Consider the following 15,334-nt stretch of genomic DNA (forward strand, 5'->3'; position numbering starts at 1 on the left):
AGGAACTGAGTGTGCAAAGGCTCTGTGGTGGGCTGGGGTAGAGCCCTGGAGGGTGTTATGGGTTGAGTAACACCATCCAGGTGTTTTGGGGTTTTGCATTTCCCAAAACAAGATACAGTGGTTGGGAGGCTGAGGCAGGCAGATCACGAGGTCAAGAGATTGAGACTATCCTGGCCAACATGGTGAAACCCCGTCTCTACTAAAAATACAAAAATTAGCTGGGCACGATGGGACGCACCGGTATTCCCAGCTACTCGGGAGGCTGAGGCAGGAAAATCGCTGGAACCCGGAAGGTGGAGGTTGCAGTGGGCCAAGATCACACCAGTGCACTCCAGCCTGGGTGACAGAGCAAGACTCTGTCTTAAAAAAAAAAAAATGCAGTGGAACCCTAATCACCAGGACCTCTGAGTGTGACCATATCTGGAAACAGGGTTTACACTGATGCGGTCAGGGTGGGATGAAGTCATGGGTGGGCTCTAATCCAGCATGACCACGTCCTGATAAAAGGGGGACATTTGGACACAGAGACACACGCACAAGGACAACACCACATGAAGATGAAGGCAGAGAAGAGAGTGATGTATGTACAAGCCAAGGAATGCTAAAGATCCCAGCAAAACCCCAGAAGCTGGGAGGGAGGCCAGGAACACCCCCCCCCCCCCCCCCCCCCCCCCCCCCCCCCCCCCCCCCCCCCCCCCCCCCCCCCCCCCCCCCCCCCCCCCCCCCCCCCTGCTCCTCCTCACAGCCGTGGAGGCAATCCACCCAGACCCCACCTTGATTTCAGCCGCTTGGTTTGTAGCGCTGTGTGGCGGCAGCCCCAGGAAAGGAAGACAGAGGGGCCGAGAAGGCTACGGTGGTTATTTCTGCCGGCACCATTGGGGGGAATTCCTTGTGAGAGGAACAAAATGGCGCCAGCTTTGTTCACGCGCCCCACCTGGGATCAAAACGCTGACTGAAAACGGCGGCGGACAAAGGATCCTTCAAGCCAAAGCAGCGCATACCTGGGTCTCCAGTTCCGTCACCTCCAAATTCAGCTTGTTCAGGTGCTTGTTCACAAAAGTGATGAGAGACTGCCAAGAACAAAAGAGACACAGGAGCCGTGAACGGCCCGCGTGCAGGTCCCATCTGGAGGGGCAGGATTGACATTTGCCAGCCCCGGCTCTGGGAAACGCTTTCATCATCTCCTGTTTGCTAAAATAAAAAGCCCATGTTTCAAATGCAACATCCCGACAATAGCCCCGAGTTTTCATGGCATAATGCCCACATCTATCCTGGCTACACATGTCTCTGTTCACCAACCCATGCACACATATGCCAATCTGTGCACGTGTGCCATATTTAACAATCACACTGGAGAGCACTCCCTGCTCTTAAGAAAGATGAAACTGCCAGGGGAGGAGCATTACATTTGCAAATGTATCTTAGATGTGACCTGGAACAGTAAACGGCACTCAGAAGACTGAGCGGAAGTGCTGCCTCCAGCCACACCTACTGAATTTCTTTTTTTTTTTTGAGACAGAGTTTCGCTCTTGTTGCCCAGGCTGGAGTGCAATGACGCAATCTCAGCTCACTGCAACCTTCTCCTCCCCGGTTCAAGTGATTCTCTTGCCTCAGCCTCCCAAGTAGCTGGGATTACAGGCCCTTGTCACCAAGCCCGGCTAATTTTGTATTTTTAGTAGAAATGGGGTTTCTCCATGTTGGTCAGGCTAGTCTTGAACTCTAGACCTCAGGTGATCTGCCCACCTTGGCCTCCCAAAGTGCTGAAATTACAAGCGTAAGCCACCGCACCCAGCCCACCTATCGATCTGCAATACATGGGGAGATCCACCCAGGGTGATCTCTCTGGGCTGTGGGAATTTTCTGAGCCCTATTATGTAGGTACCAAGGGGCACTGGCTTCTCTCTGGCACAGGCTTAAAAACTGTCACCTGTAATTCCTCAGTGACCAAACCCAACTTTGATGGAAAGTCAATACTACCCACCACTGCGCATGATATGATTTCTTACCCATTCTGCTCAAATTTACTGAGCAGCTACTATGCGCCCGGCATGCTGCTTGGTACTAAGGACACAAACACAGTCAGACAGCTCCACCCCCGGCCCCCGCCAAAGGGCCTGTAATTCTCCATATGCATGTAGTGGTGGGATGGAGACATCAAGAGATACGGTACTGCAGGGAAACACGAAATGCAGGGGAGATTTCACGAGCCACAGAGAAGATGTGTGCGGACCCCCGCTAAGACCATGGAGAGGGAGCATTGGAGCTGGACCTGAGGGTAGGTGAGTGAAAGGTGAGAGTGAGCCGAGTGGGTACCCAGGCACATCTGCAAACCCTTTGGGGTCTTCAGGCTGTGGCTGGATGTGGGTGGGATGGGAAGGAGTAGGAGGGGACGACCCAGGGAGAAACCTGCAGAGGTGGGCAGGGACTCCTGACTTCATTCTGGGGCACAGAGAGCCACAAACACCTAAACTTGCAATGTGGAGGTGAGGAAAGCTATCAGGCAAGTCAAAGGATTCTGTCTTCTTCCTTGCTGGTGGCTCCAGTGCTGAAAATGTGTCTTTCTCAGAATGAATTAACATGGTATCCACTGAGAGATGAAAGCAACCTCAGGCCACACCATTCTCAATGCTACCAGTGACCATACGCTGCAGGCTAAGCCCATGCACAGACAGAATCCCAGTTTATCCTCACAGGGACCTGAGAGGTGGGTAACATCTCTGTCCCCACTTGAAAGATGGGGAAACTGAGGCTGGGGGTATAATCTCGCCCCTCACCGGAGGTCACACAGCTGATAAGTCGGGAGCTGGATTTGATTCACTCCCTGAACCGGTTGTGTCAGGGTCCTTGGGGGCCACATGTGATGGGGTGGAAATGGGGGACTCTGAGGCTCCTAGCATATACCTCACCACCCAAGAGTGCTAAGAAGGCTTCGTCCCAGAACGACCGTTAGCACAGTTCCAACAGCCTTTTGCAAAATGCTTCCAAGAACGAATGATCTTGTGGTCCAGCCCCAGGCCAACATTTTCCAAAAGAGGGTTCCACAGAAATACAAGGCATCCTACCCCAAAACTGATGGATAAATGAAGCCCACTCTCAACAAACAATTTTGGAAAATGCTTCCTACCAAGCTCCCTCTTGGAGAAGTACAGTATACGTCAGCCTATGAAAGGTTCTGACAAGTCCTGCACTAAGAAAGCATTTGGGTGAGGTGTCCTAGACAAAGGAGAACTCTCTCGCCTGTACCATGGGTAGCAATGAGTGCTCCTCCAACGTCATGGGAAGGAGGGAAGCAGCCTCCTGAATGGGATGCCTGCAGGCACTCGGATAAGTTACTGAGCAGCCAGTGGGCCCCAGTTCCTTTTGAGGGGAACAAGCCTCCCTGGCAGATCCCCCAGAAACTGATCATTCCCACCCCCAACTCCAGAGCCTTGGAGATTTTTCCACCCACAGATTGACCGGCAGGCTGCCTGGGCTAGTGAGGGCCCATTCTCTGTCTGGAGGGAAACGGGCCAAATCCATCAATAGCACGGCTCAGCCGCACAGGCCTGCGTGTTTACTGGGCAGGCTGTGGATGGTAACAAGGCCAGCAAGAGCAGCAGGCTGACATGCTTAAAAACATTTCCACATTGAAGACAGGCCTCGAGTCAGAAAGAACTGCTGGCTGGGTAATTCACTTAACAGAAGTGGAGAGGGCGGGCAGGAAGATACCCAGGGAGCAGCGATGTTGAGTTAAAAGGCGCTAATTTTATGCACTGTGGTTACGTTTTTGACTGTAATTACATTTCAATCCATGTGGCAAACATTTCTGAGATTCCAAACATTTTCCCACCTTCTTCCCAGCAGGCATTTGTGCTGTCAAAAAGCCGCGAGCCATGGGAGAGCACATCCAACATCCCACCAATAGCTCACCTTCTTCACCACGCTGAGCTTATCCGGGGCGTGGTCGAACAGCGTGTCGAAGGCATCCCGCTCTGAGGACATGCAAAGAGAGACACGAAGGAGTGTTTATGGAAACCCGCAGTGCTGCCCTAATCCCGGGCCATCCGGGGACCTGCCAGCTTCTGATCCCTCAGGGGGTTCAGTCTCAACTCCCACACCTGCCTAGAATTCTTCCAATTCCTACCAGAACGAAAGGGCTGACCCTGATGATCTGTCCTGGCCAAACCAAGGCGAGCAAGCGCGCTTCGGAACAACTGGAGCAGCATGACTAGAGGCTGCAGAGGGTCCCCTCCAACTGCTTTTTACCTTTTCATATGAAACACATAGATGGCACCTGGCATCTGCACCCGCCATGTCCTAGGACTTGAGGTGTCCTGAATTCTCCCTGTTCCCTTGTTTACTGGCAAATGTCACCTGTGAATCCGATCACTTCCCCCGTGACGCCTCACTGCCCCGCACCTGGGAGCAGCTGCAGCCTCCTACTCCACTCCTGGCCCCTGAGCCCTTCTCCCCAGCAGGCAGAGTGAACCCTTCCAAGTGCAAACAGGATCATTTGGTTCCCCTTCCATTCCCACCACAACTAAAACTCTCCAACTGCTTCTTATCATGCTTAGAATAAAATCCATCCTCTCTCCTGCGAGCCATGGGACACTCTGATAAATTCCATCCTTTCTCCCACGGGCCATGGGACACTCAGGCTCAGCATCATCCTCCTACACGCACCCTCCCTGACTTCACCTCACCAACCGGCCTCCCAGCTGCTCCTGCTGACACTGGTGCACACCTGCCTCACAGCCTTTGCACCTGCTGCCATGGAGGGAGGGTCCCACAGGGGCATATGGGACAGAGACTTGGACCCCAAGCAGAAGGCTGAGGTCTCCAGGTAGACACAGAGCTGTGGGGCATCACTGCCGGGGCAGAAGAGACGGGGAGGAGGGCATTTGGAAGTGACTCGGGGCCCCCTAACTTCCATCCTTCAGGTTCCCGGAGGCAGAGCATGTTCAGAGGACCAAGCCCGGCAGAGAGACCCTCTGTTACCAGCCAGGCTGGTAACTTCCATCCTCCAGGTTCCCGGGGGCAGAGCATGCTCAGAAGCCCGAGCCCATAGGAAGGACCCTCTGTTACCAGCCAGGCTGGGGCCCCAACCCAAGGAGCAGCACTGGGGAGCTGCAGAGCCCAGCTTGACAGGAAGAGGGTGGGGTAGGAAGCTCCTCCTGCCCATCTAGGGGGTGGCCTAGGGGGGCCTCCTCAGGGACTGCCCTGGCCTAGGAGAGAGACAAAGAGAGCCCAGAAAGAGAAGAAAGGGGTTAGGCCCAGGTAAGCCAGAGGCCGGGGAGATAAGCCAGCCAGGCCTCCTCGCAGAGGAAGCATGCTGACCCTTCCTCCCAGGCTGGGCCCCAGGAGGCAGCTCACACCCCCCTGCCCAGCCCAGCCCAGGTAGCCTCTGCCTTGGCCTTCTGGAGGTGGTGAGAAATGAAGTGGAAAGGAGAAGGAACGCGTATGTGTACACGTGTGTGCATGTGTGTGCATGCGTGTGTGTGTACATGTGTGTGCATGTGTGTACATGTGTGAGCATGAGTGTGCATGTGCGTGTTTGGGGGGAGGGGAGGGAAGTTTTCTTCACCGAAAGACCGACACTGACCAAAACGCCCCTGCCTCTGGACACATGCCAGCTTCCTAATGCAGCAGCTGTAAATTATTTTCATAATCATCTAAGTCCGAGTACACTCAATAAGACAGTCTGCTAAGGAGCAAAAAAAAAAGGAAATCTTTACAAAGCAATACGCAAACTATAAATGCAGCTTAAGAAAAACCCCAGGAGCAGAAGAGTGCTTGACGTCAGCCGGGGTATATTTAGCTGGGCCACCGCTGGGCTGGCAGAGTCAAGCCACTTAGGGAGGCATCGGTGCCGCAGAGGCCTCTCCGCCGGCTGCTGCGCCCCTGGACCCGGGGGACTGGCATCACGTCACACGGTCCACATGGCAGGGAGGGGCTGGGGGCTCTGAAAATGGGCACTGGGGACCCAGGGCACAGGACCCAGGGCATTTGGAAGGGACCTAGGGCCCCCAACTTCCATCCTCCAGATTCCTGGGGGCAGAGCATGCTCAGAAGCTCGAGTCCAGCGGAGGGACCCTCTGTTACCAGCCAGTCTGGGACCCCAACCCAAGCAGCAGCCCCGGGAGCTGTGGAGCCCAGCTTGACAGGAAGAGGGTGGGGTAGGAAGCTCCTCCCACCTGTCTAGGGGTACCCAAGGGCCTCCCCAGGGACCACCCTGACCTGGGAGAGAGAGAGATAGAGAAAGCATACTGCACTGCTGTGATGTGCTTGGCCTTGGGAACGAAAATAGATCCTATTTTGTTCTAGCTGCCCGACTTCACACCCCATGCCTTTGGGCAAATCCTTCCCTCTCCAACCCCATTTCTTCCTCTGTAAAGGCGGCATTGTGACAGCCCCTGCCTCGCCTTGGTGTGGAACTAAGTGGGGCAGTGAGTAGAGGCAGGAGCACGGAGCCTGGCAGGAGCATTGTCGGCCCTCAGTCCTTACAGCTCCCTCTTGTCCTGTCCCCCAGAGCTTCCGCAGGCTCTGGGGACATCACAGGGATAAACAAGGAGGAGCCCCGCTCTTGGAAGAGACACAGACTTGGGGGAGGGCCGGGAGAGAGAGTAAACTATGGTAGTGCAACCCTGTTAGTGTCAGAAAAGAGGAATCCGGACGGGGCCAACCAACCTGAGCATGCCAGGGCTGCCCAGGTTCAACCTGCAGGAACGCTCAGCTTGGTCCCTGTAATGTTTTCATTTGAGTCAACAGTGTTTATTTGTTTTGTTTGTTTTGGTCTTGGTTTTTGCTCTTTGAGACAGAGTCTCACTCTGTCACCCAGGCTGGAGTGCACTGGCATGATCTTGGCTCACTGCAATCTCCACCTCCCGGGTTCAAGCAATTCTCTTGCCTCAACCTCCTGAATAGCTGGGACTACAGGCATGCATAAAAATTTTTGTGTTTTTAGTAGAGACGGGGTTTTGCCATGTTGGTAAGGCTGGTCTTGAACTCCTGACCACAAGTTATCCACCCGCCTCAGCCTCCCAAAGTGCTGGGACTACAGGTGTGAGCCATGGTACCTGGCCAGAGTCAACAGTTCTTAAATGGGAAGGTCTGTGCAAAAGTTCTGAACTTCTGGCTTCTCTTGAAGAACTGGAGTCTGTGGCAACAGGGAGCCTGCACTCCCACCTGGCAGCAATGAGCTGCCCCTGGGGATGGGGGTGTGGACTCTCCAGTTTGCCCCAGACCCCACCACTCCCCACTGCCACCCCAGGGTGAAGGGGCAGCTGATGTTATCATTGTATAATCTAGCTACTCTCCTGTTTTATATTATCAACCTGGTCCCTGGAGGCACCTGAGTCTGGGACCCACGAACCAAGGGCTGGGGGACCTGAGGAAGACTTCACAAAGCAGCCTGGGGTCCAAACCAGGCTTGCTGGGGCAAGAGGAGGAGGAAAGGCGTTTCACCAAGGGAGCAGCAGGCACAAGGAGAGATGCCAGAAAGCCCAGTGCAGGTTCAAGAGCCAGGTGGCCTGTGAGAGGGGTTAACAGGGGCTGTGGCCTGCAATGTGGGGTTGTGGAGGGCACAGTCAGGAGCCAGGGGTGATGGGACGGAGCCAGAGTTTTTGGAACAAGCCCTGTTAGCAGAAATGGGGGAGACTTGAAGGGGTATTACTAGGAGTTATATAATGAGGGGGAAGAGGGTGAGGAAGGAACATCCCCCCTCTTTCCCCTCATGCCTCAGGTAGGGCCTCCAGCCCAGGGCAGACCCAGGAGGGGGAAGGGCAGACCCTGGAAGGGGAAGGGCGTCCATGGAGAAGCTGCACCAGCTCACCCGTTGCCATGGAGACCAGGCTGCAACCTCCTCAGCTCCCCCTGGGACTCGTTTCTGTGGAGAGAAGCCTCCTCACCCACCTCGGCCAGGACAGTGATGCTGTCAGGAGGCAGCAAGGACCTATGGAGCCACCTCCCTCGCTGGGATGATGGGGAGTGGGCAGAACGGAGCCCCCATCCCTCCCTGGCTCAGGGTGCTCATGGGGAAACAGGCCCAGAAGACCGCTCCTGGCAAAACCCAGCCTTCCAGAAGCTCCTAGAACATCTGGCACCAGCTGTGTGCAGACTGTGGCCAGGGCTGGCTGCTCTGGTCAGGGGTGGGGTGCACCCTGAGGAAAGGTCAGCTCTGGCCCACAGAGCACCTCTCGGTCAAGGAGCCACGTGTGAAAGGAGAAAGGCAGGGGCTGTGGGTGCCCCTGAAAGTTTGCCGGCACCAGTATCTGCCAGACACATGTAGGCTTCGTTGTGTAAACAGTGGCGCAGGGCAGAGGAGCCAGGCCTTCCCCATGAGCAGAGTCTCGCTGCTTTTGGTGCATCACGTGAGAACAGAAAGAACTAAGGCAGGGGTGGGGAGGAGAGCCAGTGGAGGCCAGTTTGGGGCAGTGGAGTCAGAGAGGGCCTGCCTGATCAGTGACATTTGAATCAAGAGTTGGCAGAACTGCAAGAGTGAGTCATGGGGTAATCTAGAGGGAGAGCATTCAGGTGAAGGTTGCTGGAGGAGAAAGCGCCGTGGGGTGCTCTCAAGGTCTGAAGGAGGTGAGTGGCATAGCAGGGAAGCCAAGACAAGGCATGCTGCTGCCCCCACAGGAGCGGGTGCCGGGCCAGACGCCCTGCCGTGCCTGAGGGTGCCAGGCTGGGTAACCAGGAGACTTCGGAACCTGCGTCAGCAGAAGCAGCAAGGCCGGGGGCGGAACTAATTGCCTGTCACTGACTAATAGCCTGTTTAAATTTTCTCAAGCACAGCGCATAAAGCCTACAAAGTAACGAGAACAACTCCATCGGCCTCTTGTACAAATTGGTCTTGCGATTCCACAGTCCTCCCATCCCTGGAGTGGCAGCTGGGTCCACTTTTCACACGTGACACCTGGCTCTTACCGAAGGAGCCACCGCCCTGCACACCAGACCCGAAAGCTCATTCCTGGGGTGGCAGGGGCTCCGGGGCCAGGCTTCTGGGCCCTCGGGCCACAGGGTGCTACACACAGCCCGAGGCCCATGTGTTCCCAACTGAACTGACCAGACTGTCTTTTCCCTAAACCTCCAACGAGGCCCGAACCAAGCACAAAAGTGACAGCGCCACAAAAACCAAAAAGACTCAAAAATGCTTGAGGGACCCAATCTCTTCTTTTTTTTTCTTTTTTCTTTTTTTTTAGACGGAGTCTCGCTTTATCACTCAGGCTGGAGTGCAGTGGCGTGATCCAGGCTCACTGCGACCTCCACCTCCTGCGTTCAAGCGATTATCTTGCCTCAGCCTCCGCAGTAACTGGGACTACAGGTGCCCGCCACCACGCCCAGCTAATTTTTTTGTATTTTTAGTAGAGATGGGGTTTCACCATGTTAGCCAGGATGGTCTCGATCTCCTGACCTCAGGATCCATCCACCTGGGCCTCCCAAAGTGCTGAGATTACAGGCATGAGCCACTGCACCCGGCCCTCTCCTCATCTTTAGGCCTCTACAATTCCAAAGGGGTTCTGAGCCTCCTCCAGGAAGAAAGGGTGGAGAGGAGGTGACAGAGTGGGGCACTGTGCCCCCAAAGTGCACTTCTACCTAGACGCAGGATGGGAGATGCCTCATCCTGGCCCCATGAGCTGTGACCCCACTGTGCTTTCACCTCCCTCAGCAACTATATACAGGACCACAGGACATTTCTCTTTCTCTTCCTGCATTTGTTTTTTAATAATAGAGACGTTTTTAAAGAGCTGGAATTATCCTTTTAAAAAAAAAACAAAAAAAAAACAAAAAACAGTGAAGGCCTGTGAACGTTCCCAGCACAGCTTAAGGTCTAGCAAAGAAAGCCGAGGGGACACACACTGGCTGCCTCTTCTCAATTCGAGCCCCGCAGGATCTGAGCCCCTTCCCCTCTCCATAGGCGTGATGGTTGATACTGAGCGTCAGCTGGATCGGATTGAAGGATGCGAGGTGTGGTCCCTGGGTGTGTCTGAGAGGGTGTTGCCAAAGGAGATTAACATTTGAGTCAGTGGACTGGGAAAGGCAGACCCACCCTTAATCTAGGTGGGCACCATCTAATCGGCTGCCAGCACAGCCAGAATAAAAAGCAGGCAGAAGAACATGAAAAGACTAGACTGGCTTAGCCTCCCAGCCTCCATCTTTCTCCCATGCTGGATGTTTCCTGCCCTCAAACATCAAACTCTAAGTTCTTCAGCTTTGGGACTCAGACTGGCTTCCCTGTTCCTCGGCTTACAGAAGGGCTATTGTGGGACTTGTGATTGTGTGAGTTAATACCTTTAGTAAACTCCCCTTTGTATATATCTATCCTATTAGTTCTGTCCCTCTAAAGAATCTTAATACAACAGATAAGCAGCAATGGCATCCTAGCTGGTCCCCATAACTTTGAGGTTACAGAGCCCTATGGCCGAGCTGGCCCAGCCCTCGTTCTATAGAACTCAGGGGGTAGCACTCCCACCCCAAGGGCCCCAAAAAGACAGACATCAGCTCCAGGCTGGCAGGCTGGAGAGGCAGGTGGGAAACTTGTGTTTGGTTTCCATTTTTCCTTTTAAGAGCTGTTCTCCTCTCCCTGCTCACTGGAGAACATGGTATTTGGGGGTCAAGAGGTTTCTCTTTTGAAATGCTTCCCAAAGCACCGAGCCTGGCCAGGTTGAGGGCCGGGGTATTCTGGTTCTGAGGGTTGAAACATTGCCATCCCTCACTGAGATGACGATGAGGTCTCAGGCTCTAATGGGGGAAGGCAGAGTAATTGCCTCTCTCTTTGGGAATAGCCACTGAAAACCAACACTAATAAAACTACCCCACATAAAGGGCTGTCCCCTGGCCAAGCAGGGCACTCACCTGTGATCTCACCCAATCCTCACAGCAGCTTCTGCCTGGGGAGAGCCTTTCATACTCCCATTTCTCAGATGAGGAGCAGAGAGGAAGGGGCAGGCCACAGGCCACCAGCCAGGACTGAGCCCCAGCTGCCTGACTCTAAGGAAGTCTGCTAAACCAGTGGTTTCCAGGAGGAAATAACACATATGGAAGGACATCCACAGAGCTGAGCCATTCTCTTCCAACCAGCTAATGACGCTGTGCTGGCCGCCTCTCCTCCCTCCCTTTTACCCTCAACCACTCTTGCACCAGCCCCTGACAGTTCCAGCCAGTGTTACATCCCAGGCCCCTCCCGCTCCCCTAGCTGGTCACCCAGCCTTCCACCCCACTCCTCCTAGCACCACCCAGCCACTCTCAGCTCTGAGAAACAAGCCCGTTATACAGAAAGGCGGCAGAGGGCTGTGAACTTTCCCTAGGATTCCAGAACTATGGGGGCATTAAGACCCACCCAGTTTCCTACTCCCCCCAGATGACCATGTATACTCTCTGGAAGCTTCCTGGGGCAGCCCTAACACGTCTCCGTCTCCCCACTTGCCCTAGGGTTACTTACCGAACCGGCCCATCATCATCCTGCAAACAAGAACACAGAGAGAGCCATGAGATGGGTCACTCAGAACGCAGTTTCACAACCAGCACATGGAAGATGAGGGACAGAGCCAGCCAGAAAGCTGGGCCCTCGCTGCCCAGGTAAAGGCCTACTGATAAGAATGCAAGTCACATTGTGCTACGTTCCAGCCCACTCTAATGATAAATGAGAGGTGCTTGTGTGGATTATTAACATTTGTACAAAATCAGCAGCAAATCACCATCTCTATTTGCACATTAACCACTCTGTTAATGTTGTTTGGAGGGGAGGTACTTAAATCAGATAGTGGTTAATACGAAGATTTCAGCAGACAACAAGTCTTCCAGCAGCCATGGAATGCTCAAAACACAGGCTGGGCCAGGGACAGTGGCTCACGCCTGTAACCCCAGCACTTTGGGAGACAGAAGTGGGTCGATCACTTGAGGTCAAGAGTTCGAGACCAGCCTGGCCAAAATGGCGAAACCCCATCTCTGCTAAAAATGCAAAAATTAGCCGGGCGTGGTGGCAGGCAGCTGTAATCCCAGCTACTTGGGAGGCTGAGTCAGGAGAATCACTTGAACCCAGGAGGTAGAGGTTGCAGTGAGCAGAGATTGCACAAGTGCACTCCAGCCTGGGGCAACAAGAGTGAAACTCTGTCTCAAAAAACAAACAAACAAAACAACAACAACAAAATGCAAGACTGGAGACCAGCCTGGCCAAAGTGGCAAAACCTCCTCTAAGAAAAATACAAATAAATTAGCTGGGTGTCATGGCATGCGCTGTAGTCCCAGCTATTCGGGTGGTAAGGTGAGAGGATTGCTAGAGCCTGGGATGTCAAGGCTGCACTGAGCTGGCATCGCACCACTGCACTCCAGCCTGGGCAATGGAGCAAGACCCTGTCTCAAATAAACAAACAAACAAACACACAAGGTTGCAGGTTACTTATGTTTCCAGGAGTAAACACAATGTACTTGCAGGACTTTTGGAACTAAAGGATCCTGGGGAACCACAAGGCCGGGCCCTGATCTCAGGCAGGCGGCAGTGGAAGCAATGAGGGAGACGGGAGTGGTGAGCAGCTTCTCCTCAAAGATTCCCAGTGAGTGAGTGCACAGAGCCTTTCCATGCACTGCCTTCCTGAGAGGCAAGAAAGTCTTTATTTTGTCCCCAAATCCCTCTAGGCTCAAGTCCTTTTGCTCCATCTTATTTAATAAGCACTTACTTAAGCACCTACTATGTGCAGGCTGTGCAGATACAGTAATTAATATCCCCTGGAGATAAACACTATGTGGCCCTGCCCTCAAGATGCCTGGGAGTGAGAGACCTGGTAAGCCAATATTTCAATGTTGGTCACATGTGTCCAGAGGCAACGGGAACTAACAGGAAGTCAAGCACTCCTGCTTGGCAGACAGGAGGGCTTCCTGGAAGGGGTGACCTCATAACCACCTCTTGAAAGAGAAAGGGGAACACTGAGACTGGATGGGAGGTGGCAATGCTGCCTTAGGAAACTGAAAGTGGATCTTTGGGCTGCTGGTTTTCAGCAGACATTCGATGATTCAAATGTTCCATCAGAGCCTCTGCAGCCATGGGGAGGGGAAGGAACAGGAGACCAGGATGGGATAACCAGCCCTGAGGAGAACCCACCTGGGGCATCAGCCTGGAGAGGTGACCCAGCCTCTCCTCTATCCCGGCCCTGGCTGGCAGAGGGATGCTGACTCAGGCTAGAAAATCCCAACTTCCTTCCTCACTGCTCAGTGCTGTCTGGTATCTGATTGAGGTGGCTTCCACTGGAATCTCCCCTGCCCTGACTTTGGGGTGCTCCCCTCCTCCTGGACATTCCCTTAGGGCCCTAAGGCACTTCCCACAAGCCCCTGTGTTGGACTGTGCATGCCTGTGGATGCATCCTTTCTCATCAGTAGGATGGGTAACCCTGGAGGAGAGAAACTGCACTCAGCCCACCTCTCAGTGTTTCTGTTGAACCAGCAGGGAGGCTGGCATGCAGTGGGCCCTCGGTGCCACTTACCACTGGTGAATAGCTGAGGCCATTCTCCCACCCACTTGCTCATTCTCTGTCTCTGGACCATTCTAGTTTTATGGCAGGGGCCTCAGCTCCTCCGTGCTATCCTCATATGGGACCCCCTCACCTAGAGGGGGACTCCTATCACAGCATGCCCACCAGCCAACAATGTGCATAGGCCATTCCTGCACAAGGAGGCAGAGTCTGTTTCCTGCAGCTTGATCCACGATGACCCGTGACTCACTTCGACTCACAGAATTGAGGATATAGGTATGGATGTCCAAGACAAGGCCTCAAGGGGCCTGCAGCTGCATTCTCACTCTCTCAGGACTCTGAGGGCACCCTGGGAAGATGCCCAGCTCTGTGAGGAGGGACCCAGGGGAGGCCAACACCAACCACCAGAGGTAGGGGGAGCCCATCTTGCCTCTCCAGCCCCCAACCAGCCTTCAGGTGTCTGCATCATATCAGCAACCCCAGGCGAGACTAGCTGAACAACCACCCAGCTGAGCCCAGCCTACATTGCTGACCCACAGAATTGTGAGCAGCAAATGAAACAGATGTTGTTTTAAGCCACTCCGCTTTGGGGGTGACTTGTTACACAACAATAAACAACTAAGACACCAGCCCAATCCCAGTTCCTCATGAGCAGCCCTTCTCCTACTGCTGAATAGGCAGAGCTGCTGCCAAAGGCCTACTGTGCTGGGCACAGAACCACATTCTCATCCTCCCCTCCTCCAGCTCTCCCTGTTCCCTTCACGGGCCTGGGGCAGACTTGGAGGCCTCTTCATGGGCCTCTGCACATGCGTCAGCCTGCACTCCACTGTCCTATCATCTTCCTTGACAGCTTGCAAGCCACGAGTGCTTTCCTGTGTCAGTTACGATTTTTGAAATACCATCCATGAATTCACAACACAGTAATTAATCACTCTGTGAACTTAGCTGATGGATTAGCTGAGACAATCAATTTTTAAATGTTCTCTTTCATCTGAAACAGGTTTAGTCAAGAGGCACAAATGCAGTGAATTCTAAAGATTCTTAGCAGGTTATCACAAGGAGTCCTTAAAACCACACACCACAGATACTGTTTGATTTGCTATTTTCAATAGATTTGAAGACTTTTAGACTTCTGAACACCTGCCCTCTGGCTTTCTCTAGGAGATAAGAGATGGCTTAGTAGTGTCTGTCAAAGGAAAGTTTTGGTTTAAACATGCAACTCTTGCCTCTGACGGCGCTAATGTAGATGGATAAATGAACCGAGACAATGGGTCTCTCTAATCATCCTGAACTCTCTCTGCCTGCCCCACCTTGCAATGTTCTTAAAGCTCACCTTTTAAGATAAGGAATGAAAAAATTCAAAGGCTGTGGAAGGTAACTCAGTTCTAATGTTAAAAACTCTGAAGAAAGTGTGCAGAGGGAGGAGAGTGGGGTGGGAACCAGCATGAGAATCACATGCTACAGTGAAGGGGCGTGGAGCGGAAGCAGCCCCACGTGTGCCGGCGTCCCTGGCTGAAGTGGCAGCCTGGGGCCCCGCTCACTCGGGGCAGCAGGGCCTGGAAGGGCAAGGCAGGGGTCCACTTACTCTGTGGTTGTGGTCAGCTCCTCCGAGATGTGGCTGGAATGCAGCAGGCCTTCCCGCTTCTGAAAACCCCAAAATAAACACACAAAATCAGGCAGTGGAGAGATGAGGAAGGACGCACTGACAGGGCAGATGAAGCTGTGGGGTCAGAGATCATCTTAGAAAAGAGCAACAGGAGGAGGGGTGATATTGAACATGCATGCCAGGCCTGGGTGAGTGCACAGCAGGGGACCCTGCGCAGGGTGCCTTTCAGCGGCCACAACCTGTCCCCATCCTCCTCCCACCCTCTGGTCTCCATGTGGCCCTGAGG

At 53.7% G+C, this 15,334-nt stretch overlaps 2 protein-coding genes across 3 annotated transcripts in view; one reads left to right on the forward strand and one right to left on the reverse strand.

Annotated features, from left to right (window-relative positions):
* The window catches only part of SULT4A1 (sulfotransferase family 4A member 1), a 996,812-nt gene that overhangs the window by 678,774 nt on the left and 302,704 nt on the right, over positions 1–15,334 (forward strand). The window lies entirely within an intron of this gene.
* PARVB (parvin beta) overlaps positions 1–15,334 on the reverse strand; it is a 695,786-nt gene that overhangs the window by 20,972 nt on the left and 659,480 nt on the right. For both annotated transcript variants that reach the window (XM_050805942.1, XM_050805943.1), the window contains 4 exons: positions 15,028–15,086; positions 11,420–11,439; positions 3,910–3,971; positions 1,002–1,070 (listed from right to left, as the gene is read on the reverse strand). In XM_050805942.1, the coding sequence (XP_050661899.1) occupies positions 1,002–1,070; positions 3,910–3,971; positions 11,420–11,439; positions 15,028–15,086 (210 nt within the window). The remainder of the gene's footprint in view (positions 1–1,001; positions 1,071–3,909; positions 3,972–11,419; positions 11,440–15,027; positions 15,087–15,334) is intronic.

Source organism: Macaca thibetana, chromosome 10, assembly GCF_024542745.1.
Source record: "Macaca thibetana thibetana isolate TM-01 chromosome 10, ASM2454274v1, whole genome shotgun sequence".
NCBI classification, from domain to species: domain Eukaryota; kingdom Metazoa; phylum Chordata; class Mammalia; order Primates; family Cercopithecidae; genus Macaca; species Macaca thibetana.